The sequence below is a fragment of the Rhinopithecus roxellana genome, chromosome 13, assembly GCF_007565055.1.
Source record: "Rhinopithecus roxellana isolate Shanxi Qingling chromosome 13, ASM756505v1, whole genome shotgun sequence".
In the NCBI taxonomy this organism is placed as follows: Eukaryota; Metazoa; Chordata; class Mammalia; order Primates; family Cercopithecidae; genus Rhinopithecus; species Rhinopithecus roxellana.
This window is the reverse complement of record NC_044561.1, coordinates 128,034,621-128,050,010: the sequence shown is the minus strand read 5'-3', so window position 1 is coordinate 128,050,010 and position 15,390 is coordinate 128,034,621. Positions and strand designations below refer to the sequence as shown.

The 15,390-nt window shown below is 40.9% G+C and overlaps 1 protein-coding gene across 2 annotated transcripts in view; it reads left to right on the top strand.

The window, feature by feature from the left end:
- Positions 1 to 12,648, top strand: part of TSHZ2 (teashirt zinc finger homeobox 2) — a 550,341-nt gene extending 537,693 nt beyond the window's left edge. For both annotated transcript variants that reach the window (XM_010363386.2, XM_030915142.1), the window contains exon 3: positions 4,460 to 12,648. Coding sequence is in view for 1 of the 2 variants with exons in the window: in XM_030915142.1 (XP_030771002.1) it covers positions 4,460 to 4,461 (2 nt within the window). In the remaining variant the exon portion in view is untranslated. The remainder of the gene's footprint in view (positions 1 to 4,459) is intronic.
- The last annotated feature ends 2,742 nt before the right edge of the window (positions 12,649 to 15,390 follow it).

The following is a 15,390-nucleotide window of genomic DNA, read 5'->3' as shown; positions in this document are numbered from 1 at the left end:
CTACAAAATACAAAACTTAGCTGGGCATGGTGGCGCACCTGTAGTCCCAGCTACTCAGGAGGCTGACGTGGGAGGATGGAGTGAGCCCAGGAGATCGAGGCTGTAGTGAGCTGTGATTGCACCACTGCACACCAGACTGGGTGATAGAACAAAACCCTGTCCCCCACCTCCTCAACCCCCAAACAAAACAAAACAGATTTTTCATTAAAAAACTGAAAAACAGGCCGGGCGCGGTGGCTCAAGCCTGTAATCCCAGCACTTTGGGAGGCCGAGGCGGGCGGATCACGAGGTCAGGAGATCGAGACCATCCTGGCTAACACAGTGAAACCCCGTCTCTACTAAAAAAATACAAAAAAAACTAGCCGGGCGAGGTGGCGGGCGCCTGTAGTCCCAGCTACTCGGGAGGCTGAGGCAGGAGAATGGCGTAAACCCGGGAGGCGGAGTTTGCAGTGAGCTGAGATCTGGCCACTGCACTCCAGCCTGGGTGACAGAGTGAGACTCCTTCTCAAAAAAAAAAAAAAAAAAACTGAAAAACAAAAAGAATCTGTCATGAAGGTATTTTTCAGCAAACAACACTCAGGTATATTTGTGAATCTTAAATAGGGAAGAAAAGAGTTATCAATAAACCTGGCAAGTACTGGGTTAAGTAAAGACACACTATGTTTGGTTTGGTTTTAATTGCAGGACTTCTCAGAGTCTTTTTTTTTTTTTTTTTTTTTTTGAGGCGGAGTCTCGCTCTGTCGCCCGGACTTGAGTGCAGTGGCCAGATCTCAGCTCACTGCAAGCTCCGCCTCCCGGGTTTACGCCATTCTCCTGCCTCAGCCTCCCGAGTAGCTGGGACTACAGGCGCCCACCACCTCGCCCGGCTAGTTTTTTTTGTATTTTTAGTAGAGACTGGGTTTCACCGTGTTAGCCAGGATGGTGTCGATCTCCTGACCTCGTGATCCGCCCGTCTCGGCCTCCCAAAGTGCTGGGATTACAGGCTTGAGCCACCGCGCCCGGCCTCAGAGTCTTTAATATGTTAATGTGTGTTGTGAATTTCCAAGACAGGAACTCTAATAAAATCATTGTTTTCTTTCTCCTTGCTTTCATTCTCAGGACAAACTTTGCCCTAAAAGAAACCCAGTTAGAAAAGTCTGGGTGTTGATCTAATCTGGAGCCACTTCAAGGAAGTGATAATAAAACAAAGTTCCATGAAAATTGATGTCACATTGATATCATGGTCAAAGAGGAGAAAATGACGGCCTCCAGTAGGCCCAGTGTGAAACAGTCCTCCAGCCAGGACTTCACTCTTGTTTCACAGTGTAATGCCATTGCAGTTTCCAAAAGTCCACCAACTTCTGGCCTCCACTTTTTCTTGGACCCATCTCCCTTCTTCCAACCACATGATCATCCTCCGTTAAGTTTCTAGACCTGCCAGAGGATCTCAACCAATTCAAAACAAAGATTGCCAGGGGCCCTTTTTCTCTCGAGTGTACATCAAAGGGAAATGGTTCTCTCCACTGATGGTGATCAAGGCATTCACCTGTAATCTAGGTAGGGTGGTACCTGTCATGAGCTTGGAAGCTTCAGAGTAGGAAGGACTAAATTTAAAGCCATCCTCTGCTTTTTATTAGCTGTGAACACTAGGACAAGTCACTTACTTTTATCTCTCTCTCTTTGTTGTTGTTGTTGTTGTTGTTGTTGACACAGAGTCTCGCTCTGTTGCCCAAGCTGGAGTGCAGTGCTGCAACCTCAGATCACTATAATCTCCGCCTCCCAGGTTCAAGCGATTCTCATGCCTCAACCTCTCAAGTAGCTGGAATTACAGAAGTGCACCTCCATGCCCGGCTAATTTTTGTATTTTTAGTAGCGACAAAGTTTCGCCATGTTTACCAGGCTGGTCTTGATCTCATAACCTCATGTGATCCACCCGCCTTTGCCTTCCAAGGTGCTGGGATTACAGGCGTGCACCAGCATGCTCAGCCTTTATCTCCCATTTTTAAAATGAATTTGTTTCAAGAGTTAACAGTAATGTGTATAAAGTGACTGGAATTTGGTAGATACATAATAACTGGTTGCTAGCATTCCAATCATACTATTCCTTACCAAGAAATAGTTTGAAATGTCTGTTATGATTATCTTGTGCATAATTTCTCTACACATATCAAATGTCATCTGATTTTCAATTTGTCTTTATCCTTCCACTAGAATTTTGGAAGCTTTCCTTTTCTGAAAAGACTAATTATATTTAGGTTTAATGTTTTTTCTCACTAAAATGAACACTGCCACTAAATAACAAGATGTAAACAAGAAACTTCACTCAGATTGGGCTGAAGGAAATTGCATGCTTTCCACACAGTAATCCAGAGCAAAATTCTTGGAAAGAAAAATCACCCTGTTACTGAGTAGCACTTCTCTACCACAAAAATGTTCCTATCTTTTGACAGGAATTCTACACTCAAGAATTTAAGCCTATGAAAATATTCCAGCACACAAAAAAGCCTGAAACACAAAGATGTTCATCATAGTGTTGTGTATTGTTGAATAAAAATTGCAAACATTAAATGCCCAATATTACATTATCATAGTATCGTAAACTATTATAATGTATGTGATAGAACTTCTACAGCTGTTTATACTGGTGCTTTCCAGTGAAAAACTACCTCCAGACAGGTGCATCATACAGTCAGCATATATAACTATGTAAACCTAACAAAATGCATGGGACGGCCAGACACAGTGGCTCACACCTGTAATCCCAGCACTTTGGGAGGCTGAGGCAGGCGGATCACTTGAGGTCAGGAGTTCAACACTAGCCTGGCCAACATGGTGAAACCCTGTCTCTACTAAAAATACAAAAATTAGCTGAGCATGGTGATGCATGTCTGTAATCCCAGCTACTTGGGAGGCTGAAGCAGAATTACTTGAACCCAAGAGGCGGAGGTTGTAGTGAACCAAGATCATGCCACTGCACTCCAGCTTGGGTGACAGAGCGAAGCTCCGACTCAAAAAAAAAAAAAAAAGAAAAAAAAAGAAAAAGCATGGGGAAAGAAAAGACTAGAAGGAAATACAGCAGAATGTGAATGAGAGCTTTAAGCCTGGTATGACCATAGGTTAATGGTTTTCTTTTTTTCCCAAAAAGCTTTATAGTGAAAAAATCATACATTATGTATTTTTATTTCTAATTGCAGTAAACTACACATAACGTAAAATTTATCATTTTCACTATTAAGTGTACAGTTGAGTGGCTTTAAGTACATTCAGATTGTTGTGCAAACATAACAATATCCATCTACAGAATTTTTCATCTTACAAAAGATGAAACTGAAACTGTGTTCAGAGTGAACAAGAATTCTTATTTCTTTTCCCATCTCATCCCCAGCCCCTGGCAACCACCATTCCTCTTTCTGTTTCTATGAGTTTGACTACCACCAGATACATTATATAGTTATAATCATATAGTATTTTCCTTTTTGTGACTGGCTTATTTTCACTTAGCATAATGTTCTCAGGATTCACCCATGTTGTAGAATGTGCCAGAATTTCTTCCATTCCTAGGGCTAATATTCCATTGCATGTACGTATGTATCACATTTGCTTATCCACTCATCCGCTGGACACTTGGATTGTTTCTGAGTTTTGGCTATTGTGAATAATGTTGCTATGAACATGGGTGTTCAAATATTCCTTCCACACATTATATTTAAAATATTATGTTTTTTCTTAAAGTTGTAATATTTTGGCCAGTCTAGGTGGCTCACACCTGTAATCTCAGCACCTTGAGAGGCTGAGGTGGGAAGACTGCTTGAGCCCAGGAATCTGAGACCAGCCTGGGCAACACAGGCTCTACAAAATAAAAACTAAACCTACTCAGTCATGATGGAGTGTGCCTGTGGTTCCAGCCACTCAGGAGGTTGAGGTAGGAGGATCACTTGAGCCTGGGAGGTCGAGGCTGCAGTGAGCCATGATGATGCCACTGCACAAGTGTAGTGACAGAGTGAGACTCTGTCTCAAAAGGAAAAGAAAAAGAAAAGTGCAACTTTCATTTTAGATTCAGAGGGTACATATGCAGTTTGTTGCCTGGGAATATTGCGTGATACTGAGCTGTGGGGTATGAATCTCATCACCCAGGCAGTGAGCATAGTACCTGATAGGTAGTTTTTCAACCCATTTCCTCCTTCCTCCCTCCCCTACCCCAGTAGTCCCTAGTGTCTCTTATTCCCGTGTTTACATCCGTGTGTGCTCAGTGTTTAGCTCCCACTTATGAGTGAGAACATACGGTATTTAAATAGTTTTTGCTCGAAGTTGACTTCTCCTTTTCATGTTCCACGGTCTTGTTATATAACTATGACTTTACTCAGAACATTCGGACAAATAAAGTAGCGGAGGTGGACAAGGTGATCACTCCGGGGAAAAGTCACCTGGGCTACACCTCAGAAAATAATGCATCTTTCTGTTGTTCTGATTCCCATTACAGGACGAATGCCTTAGTTTCCACTTTCCAGCCTGGATTCCCTCACACTGAACCCTTCTTCGCTGCACCATCCTGCTTCTGACATTGAACTCATTGAACTCCTCCTGACACCCTGGCTCCAAGAAGACTGCCAAAATAAAAAAAAAAATCACCCCAGCCATTTCTCTTCATCCTCACTAACAATTTGGTAATGAAGTATTGATTTCCACTTCTCTGCTTATGGGCGATATTAGATTTTCATTGACAAACTGCAATGGGGCTGTCTCGTCTCCACAGTACCCTTTTCACTGTCACAAGAAAACAAAGTGCCACTGAAGAAAAGTAATGACTGAGAACATTGATGTACTTATTTTGTCAGTTTGTAACAGGAAAGTGGGGGGGAGTATAAGTCTTCACAGTTTAATGTCCAAGTGGGCTGCACTAGATGTAGACACTTGGAGGCTTACTTTTCATGGTAATGTCCATTTCCTATTTATAACCCCTCTGGGAACGTTTGTCTAAAGGAAATGTTTCTCTTCAGTGTAACAATTACGGTTGCACCTGGATTGCCCAGTCCTGCCCCTGCACTAGGGGGCCATTAATCACTGCAAAGTAGAAGAATTATTGAGTTAAACCAGAGTTTGAGCCAAGAAAACCCCTGAACAATGTTCATCTTCTGTGAAACTTGTTCAAATAGTTAAGCTTAACCATGTTGCTGCCAAAGACTTTTCCTATGCAGTGGTGAGGCACCTTGATCATCATCATTATCTTGATTGGTTTAAAAAAATAGTTTTAAGCACACACCACTGTTGTATGAGAACTGCAAATTGGGAGAACTGGTGAAATGCAGAATCTGAGAGAATGCGAGAAGATGAGATCACTGCAGGGTACAAAGTTCTGCAGCAGTCTTTTCTGGTAATCCCTTTCTGCAGGACCTGATGTTTATGGGCTCTAAAACGCAGCTTAGCTTAAGAAGAAACAGAAAGCATGAAATAGGGTGTCCATTTTAAATGTGTTCCTGCAACTTTTTTCATTAAAACTTTGAGGGCCCAATTTTAATTTGTGGAATATTCCCGTTAATAATGAGATCTAATTAAGACATCCATTAAAAGCCCGTTAAAGTTAATTTAACGTAAAAATTCCAATAGAACTGTATTAGATTTTCTCCATTAAATTAACGTTATGGATTTTTAACGGATGTCTTAATTATACGTTATTATTAACGGGAATACTGTATTACACAGATTAAAATCAGGTCCTAAGTCAACTTGGAAAAGCTAAGAGCATGTTTTAATATTAAAAGTCTTGCATACCTAGTGCACAGTTTGGAGACGCAAGGATAGATCTGTTTACTCTAGTTGAACATTTTCTATACAATTGAAAGCAACCTATAATAGATAAATCCATCATTGCATTTAAACAATGAATTTCCTTATTCTCAATGGACAAATAAGTCTGGATTATGTGGTAAATTGCTACTCAGCTATGGTGAAATATTTATACTATTCCAGGCACAACACTAGGAACTAGATGATTCTGAAACAAAAGGAATATTTTCTGTTGTTGCTTTAATTACCAAGGTTATTTTTTTTTTAAATCTCAACACTGACAAAATGAAACCAAATATCTCTTCCTCACCATTTCTCAAGGAGGCTGCCTGTTGGAATTGTTTTGGGAATTTTGACATGATCCCTAAATTCAACATTGGGATTTAAAAAAAAAAAAAAAAAAAAAAAAAAACCTTCTTATTTACCTCCTAGGGAAAGTGTTGCCCTTATGCCACATATAATAGCAAATTGCTTTTTTTATGGCATGCATAACCTAGATGGGAAAAAATATGGCGCTTCGGGGAAGGAGGGAAAAAGTAAATGAAGTTCCAGGAATGTCATTCTGAAGTAATGAGGCATGGACAGAAAATATACCCCTCACATCATCGGATTGAGATGGCAGTCGAAATAGCTTCATTGAAGTGTCAGCACTCATCCATCAATCAATCACCCACAAGGAAAAATAGCAACAGTACAACCGGGCGGCTTTTATGGGATTTACTCTTGGGCATAGGGAATAGCGGCTCAAATGTAGTTCTGACATGAAAAGCAAGGTGCTGATATTATTTTTTATGATGGGAGGATCATAAAGTGAATTGAGAACAGTGAGGTCTATCTTTGCTTAACCTATTCAACCAGAAATGAATGGAGCTCGACTGGAAAGGAACAGTCTTCGGATGGGTTAAGATTGAAGGGTGGACTGGACTCTACTGAGCACCGTCCTTCAACAAGGAAATTCTATTAAAGGAAAATCAATGCATTAGCATTGGGGTTCTTGAAGCTGTTAAAAATTGTCTGCTCCAATCCAGGGTTATTAGGCCAAAGTTACATAATTCAGATCTCACTGCAGCCATCCAAAAGCAGATTCTCAAGCCCTTGATCCAATGGGGGGAGGAGATCAATACAATTCCCAATTCCATGGAAATTGTTTCCCTTCTAAGAAAGAAAAAATAAACCATCTGCTTCAACATATAATCGATATGGTTTTGTTAGCGCAATTTCTATGGTGGGATGGGGTGGGAGGTGAGATTCGAAAATATTGATAAATTTGGGAAGACTGGTAAATCGCCGCCTGGCAACCATGCATGTCACTGCTGAGGGATGGCTGCTAAGGTTCACCTTAGAAAACAAGATCTGGGCTGGCGCTGGGGCATACACTTGGCTCTCAGCATATTCCTAGAGGCCAGGCCTCTCTTCATTTGGCCAGCTCTCTGAGGCTTCTAGAAACTTCTTTCTGGAGGAAAAAAAACTAAATAACATAAACTCAGGAGAATGTCTTTATCCACCTTCATACCACTGCTTTCTTTTCCCTGAATAAAAGACAGTTCTGATAAGTGAGAACTTTAGAATTGGAAAGGATGATGTGCAACTATAATGCAAATTACCCTCAAGTATCTCCATTCTGCCACCACCTCTTGGTACCAGTAAGAGGGAGAGGTCGCCTTTTCTTCCCCATCCGTCCTTCCAGCTAAGACCACCAGCCACCTGCAAATTGAGATGTCCATTTAAAAATGTATATGTCAATATTTAAATGTTGTGTATTTGGCCTTATTTTGTAGTTCAGCAAATCCTCCAAATACACAGCATGTTACAAAGCACTGGTGGCACAGGGAACAACAGGAAATTATATTTATTTAGCAAATTCATTTAACAAATATTGTTGGGCACCTGTTATGTGTGACACTGTTCTAGGCACTGTGGGATAACAACAGTAAACACTTCACACAACAGCCTGGCCTTCCTGTTGTTTTACAAGAGCTCCTAAAGACACTTGAGGGACACAGTTCATGTAGAACTAAAGTATTACTATTTCAGAATAAGGATTTTTTTTTCCTAAAAAGCATACAGAGAGGAAATAGCTTAAAAATAGGTCAAGACCTAAAAACAGAATATGTAATCATGGAATAAATTGGATAACCCAGACAGTCCCCACAGAATTTCTTTCAGCTCACAGATTTCTGAAAACTCACCCCCAAAATGTGCCTGTTTGGTTGTTTGAATCTTGCATAATTAATGTCACAGGCGCAAGCCGCTGAACTTAGTTGAGATGCAGAAAACAAACAAATGCAATGACATATCTGAGAAGCATTTATGTAACTCTGTTTAAGTGGTGAGGAGGGGTGTGTGAAGACAGTGTGCATGCATATGTGTGTGTATTCATATATATGTGTATACATATGAATTTCACTGTTATTTTCCAGGGTCTATGGACAATGTGGCTAAGAATCTATGATGTTCTGAAACTTTTCACAGTAAATCCAAAGATTACAGACCTTACAAGGTGCTTGCATTCTGTTGCTTTTCCATCTGTCACTTCTCAGGTTATTTGACTGTGTTCAAACCTTCTTTTCTTTTTCATGGAGTTTCATTTTTTAAGCTTGTTAAATGCTTTTGTTTAAAAAAAAAAAAAAAAAAAAAAAAAAACCCCAAATGTCATTTTTCACATTATCATCTCTTCTCTGCAACAAGGATAGTAAGATGGAGATGAATGCAAAAATAATAACAACAATACGGAAATATATTAAAGGCTTTAAAATATGCACATATGTAGTTCTAAAGAGCAATAACGGTAGTATCTATTTCGAAGATGCATTAGGCAAAAAAGAAATCAAAACTGAAATTTTCGTGTATTTTTCCCCTTGTAAGATGTTAAAATGCTAATTTCATTTTCTCCTTTCCTCTATGTGGCACTTTCTCAAAATATCTATGAAATACTTTTAGACAAAGATTGAGCTGGAGAAAGAGATACAAATTTCCATCCCCCTAGACAGAGAGACATGTTTCCATTGTAGGAAGGCATTAAACATTTTGAAACTTGTGAATCATCTTTAGAATTTCTACTGGGGAATTTTACCTCTTCATCCAAAGTAAAAGCCACTTATCTCCTTTGGTTCCCAGTGACAGATTCAGAGGCACACACAGATACACAATTTTCAGGCTCTAGTTAATCGTCTTCCAATAGTTACGAACAATGGGCTAACAGGCGTGGGTGTTTCTCCAAAAATTATTCATGCACAAGGCAGCCCAAAGCTTCAGGGAAAACTAGAAATGTGTTATGGATTAGAATAGGACTGTTTTAAAATGCTAGTACCAGGTGGAACGCTATTTCTGCAACAGGACTCTGTCCATTTCCTTTGGAACAATATATTCCAAGTAAAATGGCTCTTCCAAGGAATGACACCCTGACTTGACACCCTTCGGTATACAAATTATTTTACCAACAGCCATGATTATTATTAAGGCCTTTTAAAATGCAGGCTGTTTGAAAAAAGACAGATTAAATATTCACAGCCCTTTGTATCATGTTTAATGCTTAAAACAGCTTTTAGAAGTACAAGTAATAACTTTTTGGTAAGAAACCCCAGGAGAAGTCAAAAAATTTGAACAAAGGCATTACGAAAAAAAAAATCTAACCACTCCATTCAACTCTTTCGGAAAATAAATTTCAATGTGTTCAATGAATTGTCTTGAACCTGAAACCTGAAACATTTGGATATCAGTCCCCTGCCAATAGCTAATATTAACAGAATGTGAACAATCATACAATTATGTCTCAAAGGTGAAGACTTTGTACAGTAATATTTTCACTTTCTAAATGACCCCTATAACATTCAGGAATTATAGATGTGTATCTATATTTTTTAAGTGCAGAAAGTTCAACCAGTCTTCAGAGAAGTAACAGTGATGTCCATTGTGCATTGAAATAAATATTACAAACATTCCAGTTTTGCAATACAATACTCGAGCTTTCGAACACATCAGATGCTAGAATGTGTAATGCAAGTCAAAAAAGCTGACATACAAAACAATTCCCATTTGGCTCAGGGTTCCTAAATGTCACAATATCTTGGGTTACAATACACTTTTTGATCTCCTGATGATGTCCTTCTAATCCCTTCTGACTTTGATTCCTAACAGCCAGGCACTGTTAGCATGAATCATAAACTTCCAAACCCCTTTAAAATCAAGAAGCTAGCTGATCATACAGCCTTTTTAATGGCCGACCAGTTCTTGCTCTCCAGAGCTTTCACATCTTTTTGGGAAACCTGACATCAAACACATTTATGCTATCTATTTGCTCCCTTGCATTGACTCTAGATTTTTTTTTTTTTTAATTTCTTTTAGAAAAGGCAGGGGGGAAGTGGGTCAGAGTGAGTTTCAAGAATCACATTCATCCTTGCTCTAAAGGAAAGTATCTACTTGCCAGCAAAGAAAGGCAAACACATTTTTATATTCAGAAAGCAGACTGGTCATTTTCAAAGAAAAATGACTGCAACCATACCTGTAGAATGTTTCTGTGCAAAGCACTAATTTTCTATCACCTGCATGCTGTATATAATACATTTGCCTGTATACTAGGAAGAAAAACCAGGCTGTTTTCCCTGAGTACAATGCCGCTTGGATGGCTGGGAGCGTAAGCCTTCCGTGCATTTTTATAGTGTACATATTTGTATATACTAACTATATCGCCATGTATGAACACAGATTTTGTTATATTTGCTTGTTTCTGTTTCCTACCAAACTGGCCCACAATGGGGATTCTTTTGTATAGAAAAAATATGCTTGTAATTTTTCCTGGTCATTCTCTTTCAATAGCTTATGAAAGAATTAGATCTGAGTTTACAAAGAAACTATAAGAACCAAGTTTGTCTGTCTGCATGAGTCCCGTCCAATTGCTGGATCTAGGGAGGAACCAACGTCCTAATTCAGAGTTTTCCTTTTAAAGGCATGCTTTACCCCCGTGGGAAAACTGCACACTCATCCATGTAGAATTATTCTCTTTGTATTTTATCTAATAGTGCCTGAAAATTTTTTTAATGTCTTCTTAGAGGAAGAATTCATAATGGTCAAAATTTGAAACATTAGCTTAATTTTGTTTTTATGACCTCGAGATTCTTCTCCTTATTTATTTGGTTGCTGTTGTAATGGGGCCCCAGGCCATTCCTGACATCGGCGTGCTCTTCTTCTGCATTAAGGATGTTTTTGAAATTACAGAGATTATTGAGCCAACAGGCTGTTTTAATCAAAACCATGTTTCACTTGTTTTTGATGATTATAAATTGTCCTTGCAATGAAAAAAAAAAACTTTTCTGCTAGGAAGATTATACCACCCTGTGGCCAAACAGATTCATCACAGATAGGCATCTATGCCCACTTCTCTGGGATCTGGAAAATTCTTCCCTTGGCTGACCCCAATTTCTTTTACTCCCCATCATCCTGAATATTAGCTTTCAATGCAGTCACTATTTGAAATTTCCAAAGGCTTTGCCACACTGTCACTGCCCAAAGACAAACAACCAGCTGGAAATGATGGCTTTCCTGCTTGAAACGAAGGGAGCCAGGTGCGGTGGCTCACGCCTGTAACCCCAGCACTTTGGGAGGCCGAGGCAGGCGGATCACTTGAGGTCAGGAGTTTGAGACCAGCCTGGCCAACATGGCAAAACCTCGTCTCTACTAAAAATACAAAAAAATTAGCCGGGCGTGGTGGCACGTGTGTGTAGTCCCAGCTACTTAGGAGGCTGAGGCAAGAGAATTGCTTGAGCCTGGGAGGCGAAGGTTGCAGTGAGCTGAGATGGTGTCACTGCACTCCAGCCTGGGCAACAGAGTGAGACTCTGTCTCAAAAAAAAAGAAAAAAAAGAAGGAATTTTCAGAAAAAGTGCTCCCTTTTATGTCCCGTGGTGCCACCATCCTGTCCTCCTTCATAATCATGAACAATCTGATCTTGATCTCCCACATAACTTAAATCAGGCAAAAAGAAACATTCACAGCAGCCCCTTGCTGAATAAAAATGACTTTGTTTGGAGGCACTTAAGATGTATGCCTGTGTGTGATGCCGCAGCACTGAAATTATCTGTAGAAGGGGAATTTTTTTAAATACAATTTTATCACTAGAAATAAATTCCGATGGTGGAGACGAAGAAAACCCTTAAATTATATCACAAAAGCCATTATTTTTTGCATCCAAAGAGTTTTTTTTTTTTTTTAAGGAAAATCATTCTACTTTGAGAACTGTAATTAAAGCCCTAAATAACAGACACTACTTTTTTGAGCTATTGTGAAAAAATAACAACACATTCACCAAGGTTGTATGGAGCCCCTGATTTCCATCAAAAAGGTTTCTATAAGTATATTATTAACATTTTTACACATGATAACTCTTTCCTTTGTGTTGATAAAAAAAAAAGTCTTTTTTTTTCCCCACTCAGCAGTTATTGGAAATAGACTGTTCCCATCTGAAACCTTATGGTAATTTGCATCAGGAAACCCAACTGCTGATATTAAGGACCTGGGTGTGTTCAATTATGATTTTGCTGGAGGCTGTCCCTCATTTTAATGCTGCAGATATTGAACCACCTTCCTGAAACCTAGCTGATACGGAATAGCAGAGACATGCCTCTCAACACCATTAGCTTTGCAAATGGCTTCATTTCAGTCAACGTCGACTTCTGCTTTGGCCAATTGAAAAATGAAAATTAAAGGAGAGAAGAAAAAAAAAAAAACAGATGCACTTAAAACATGAAAATAATTATTTATATGATAAAAATATATTTAGATTTTCAAAGCACAAGACTGAATAGAAGTGCTCTTTTTATGCTTTCTGGAGATGTTACTGTTAAATGTCTTTCTACATCAGGCTTAATAAATCTGTAATGACATTTGATGGATTGATTTCTGCCTATGTGTGTTTTTTAAAGATGGCAAGAGAGGAAAAAGGCAAGAGTGGGGGGATGAGGGCGGGAAAGAACAGCAGCGACACCCGGGGAGGCCAACCGAGGACATTATTGGTAGGCCTCCCTGTTGTTTGGACCTGCTGACCCACTTCCAGAATGTCCCCTCATCTCCATCAGATTTATTTATTTATTTTTTTTTTACAAATGCCAGCACCCCTTGTTTGGTTTCTGGGCTGCCTCTGACTGCTCTCATCTCTGATCTGCTTATGCCTGCGTAATTTATGATGTAATCTCAACAGAGGCAGTGGGAGGCTGTCTCACAAATTCAAGCATGCAAGGGAGAGAGCAGCCGTGATTGAGATGGCCCGACCTTCTCCACCTCAAAGCGATGGCCCTGCTTACCACTCAGTTTCCCTGTGTACTCCCCTCCACTTCCTTTAATGTCCTGGGAGAATTGGACCATGTTTCATACACAAGCTGCCCAAGCAGACGCTGATGCCCCACCAGAAATGATTTGTTGTCTGTACACAGCCAGCTCTCGGCTCCTGTGTTGTGTGGTTGCATGAGTCCCGTAGTCATTAAATTATGATGGCTACCGTATCACCTGTTAGCTCCACATCATTACCATGACTCCATGTCTAGGACATAAGATGGGAGCGGCCAGGCTAGAGAGAGCAAGCCAGGTGAGGAATGAGGGAGGTAGCCATGGCGAAGTGTTGGGATAAGCACCTTGGACCCAATCAAAGAACTCTTGGTCATCATTTACTTAGTGAACACTGAGCACCTACTATGTGGCAGGTCTGAGGATGACACAGATCAATGAAGGCAGTGATGGTTATGAGAACAGGAGTGAGAGCCAAACTGTGTTAAGGTCCAGGTCCTGTCATGTTTTATCTGTGTGATCTAAGGCAAGATCGCAGAAAGAAAAGAACACAAAGCAAGGATGAGAATGGGGGCTGTGGGAGCTCAGAGGTGGCTCCCAGCCAACCTGAGAAGTCGCAGAAGGATGAAGGCAAAACCTGCGCCATCACTGCAGTAATTTCTCGAAGGAGTGTGGAAAAACCACGAGGACAAGAGAGTGTGTGCCTTAACCACCCCCTTCTTCCAATCTAGTCCATGAACAACTCTTGTGGTTTCTAACTTCAAAATACATGAATCTGTTTACTTTAGGTCTCTCCTAGACATCTGGGATGACCGCCCAACTAATCTCCCATCTGTCATCCTAAGCCCTCTAAACCCAAATCCACGCTCCACATAGTAGCCGAAGTGATGCTTTAATAAAGTAAATCAGGCCGGGCGCGGTGGCTCAAGCCTGTAATCCCAGCACTTTGGGAGGCCGAGATGGGCGGATCACGAGGTCAGGAGTTCGAGACCATCCTGGCTAACACGGTGAAACCCCGTCTCTACTAAAAAATACAAAAAGCTAGCCGGGCGAGGTGGCGGGCGCCTGTTGTCCCAGCTACTCGGGAGGCTGAGGCAGGAGAATGGCGTAAACCCGGGAAGCGGAGCTTGCAGTGAGCTGAGATCCGGCCACTGTACTCCAGCCCGGGCGACAGAGCGAGACTCCGTCTCAAAATTAAAAAAATAAAAAAATTTTTTAAAAAGTAAATCAAATCTTGTCATTTTGCTCCTCAAGACCCAGGGTCAGCACACTTTTTGAAGGCTCAGTTAGTAAATATATTCATCTTTGTAACATCTAGTCTCTGACCCAGCAACTCAACTCTGCCATTGTTGTGCAAAAGCAGCTATAAGCAATAATAAATAAATGAGTGTAGCTATGTTCCAATAGAACTTTACTCCATAAAAAAAGGAGCAGGCCAAATTTGTCCCACAGACCATAGTTTGCTAACCCTGGCTCAAGGTCCTTCAGCACTCAGGTTTCCGTTTGTCTTAGATTGATTTCTCATGGAAATGGGGCCTGAGATGAGAATGTGAGATCAGGACGAGTAGTTCATATAGGAGGTGAATCCAGGAAACAGTAAGAGAGGAATGGAGAGGGAAACAGGAAAGGAAGAATGCCCAAAAAAGAGGCCTTAAGAACAATTATCGCCATGGGCAATGGACTCCAATCCCACTGGGGAACTCTGGAAGACACTGTGCAGCATGCCTCAGTAATCCTGGGGTGAGGATTACTGGGGTATTTATACACCACCTCTGCTCAGTTATTAGTCGACAGCTGCTGCAGGGTAGGGTAGGGGGACATCATTTCCCTAGCACTTCCATCTGCCCAAAAGTTGGAAGAAATAGTCTTCAGTGGCCAGAGAACACCTCAAGGCACAGAGTACCAGGTGTTTGAAACTGGAAGAAAAGATGAACGACATGCAAGGAAATGGTCAATGCCAAGGAATGTGGGCAGGGCTTCTGCAGCACCCCATCTCACTTAGAAAGAAATCCAAACTCCTCCCCAGGCAGCATTTTTTTTTTTTTTTGGAAATAGAGTCTCGCTCTCTCACACAGGCTGGGGTGCAGTGGCGTGATCTCGGCTCACCGCAATCTCTGCCTCCCAGGTTCAAGCAATTCTCCTATCTCAGCCTCCCAAGCAGCTGGGATTACAGGCGCCCACCACCACGCCCAGCTAATTTTTGTATTTTTAGTAGAGAAGAGGTTTCACTATGTTGGCCAGGTTGGTCTCAAACTCCTGACCTCAGGCAATTCACCTGCCTCATCCTCCCAAAGTGCTGTGATTACAGGCATGAGCCACCACACCCAGCCCCCCAGGCAGTATTGAACCTTCCT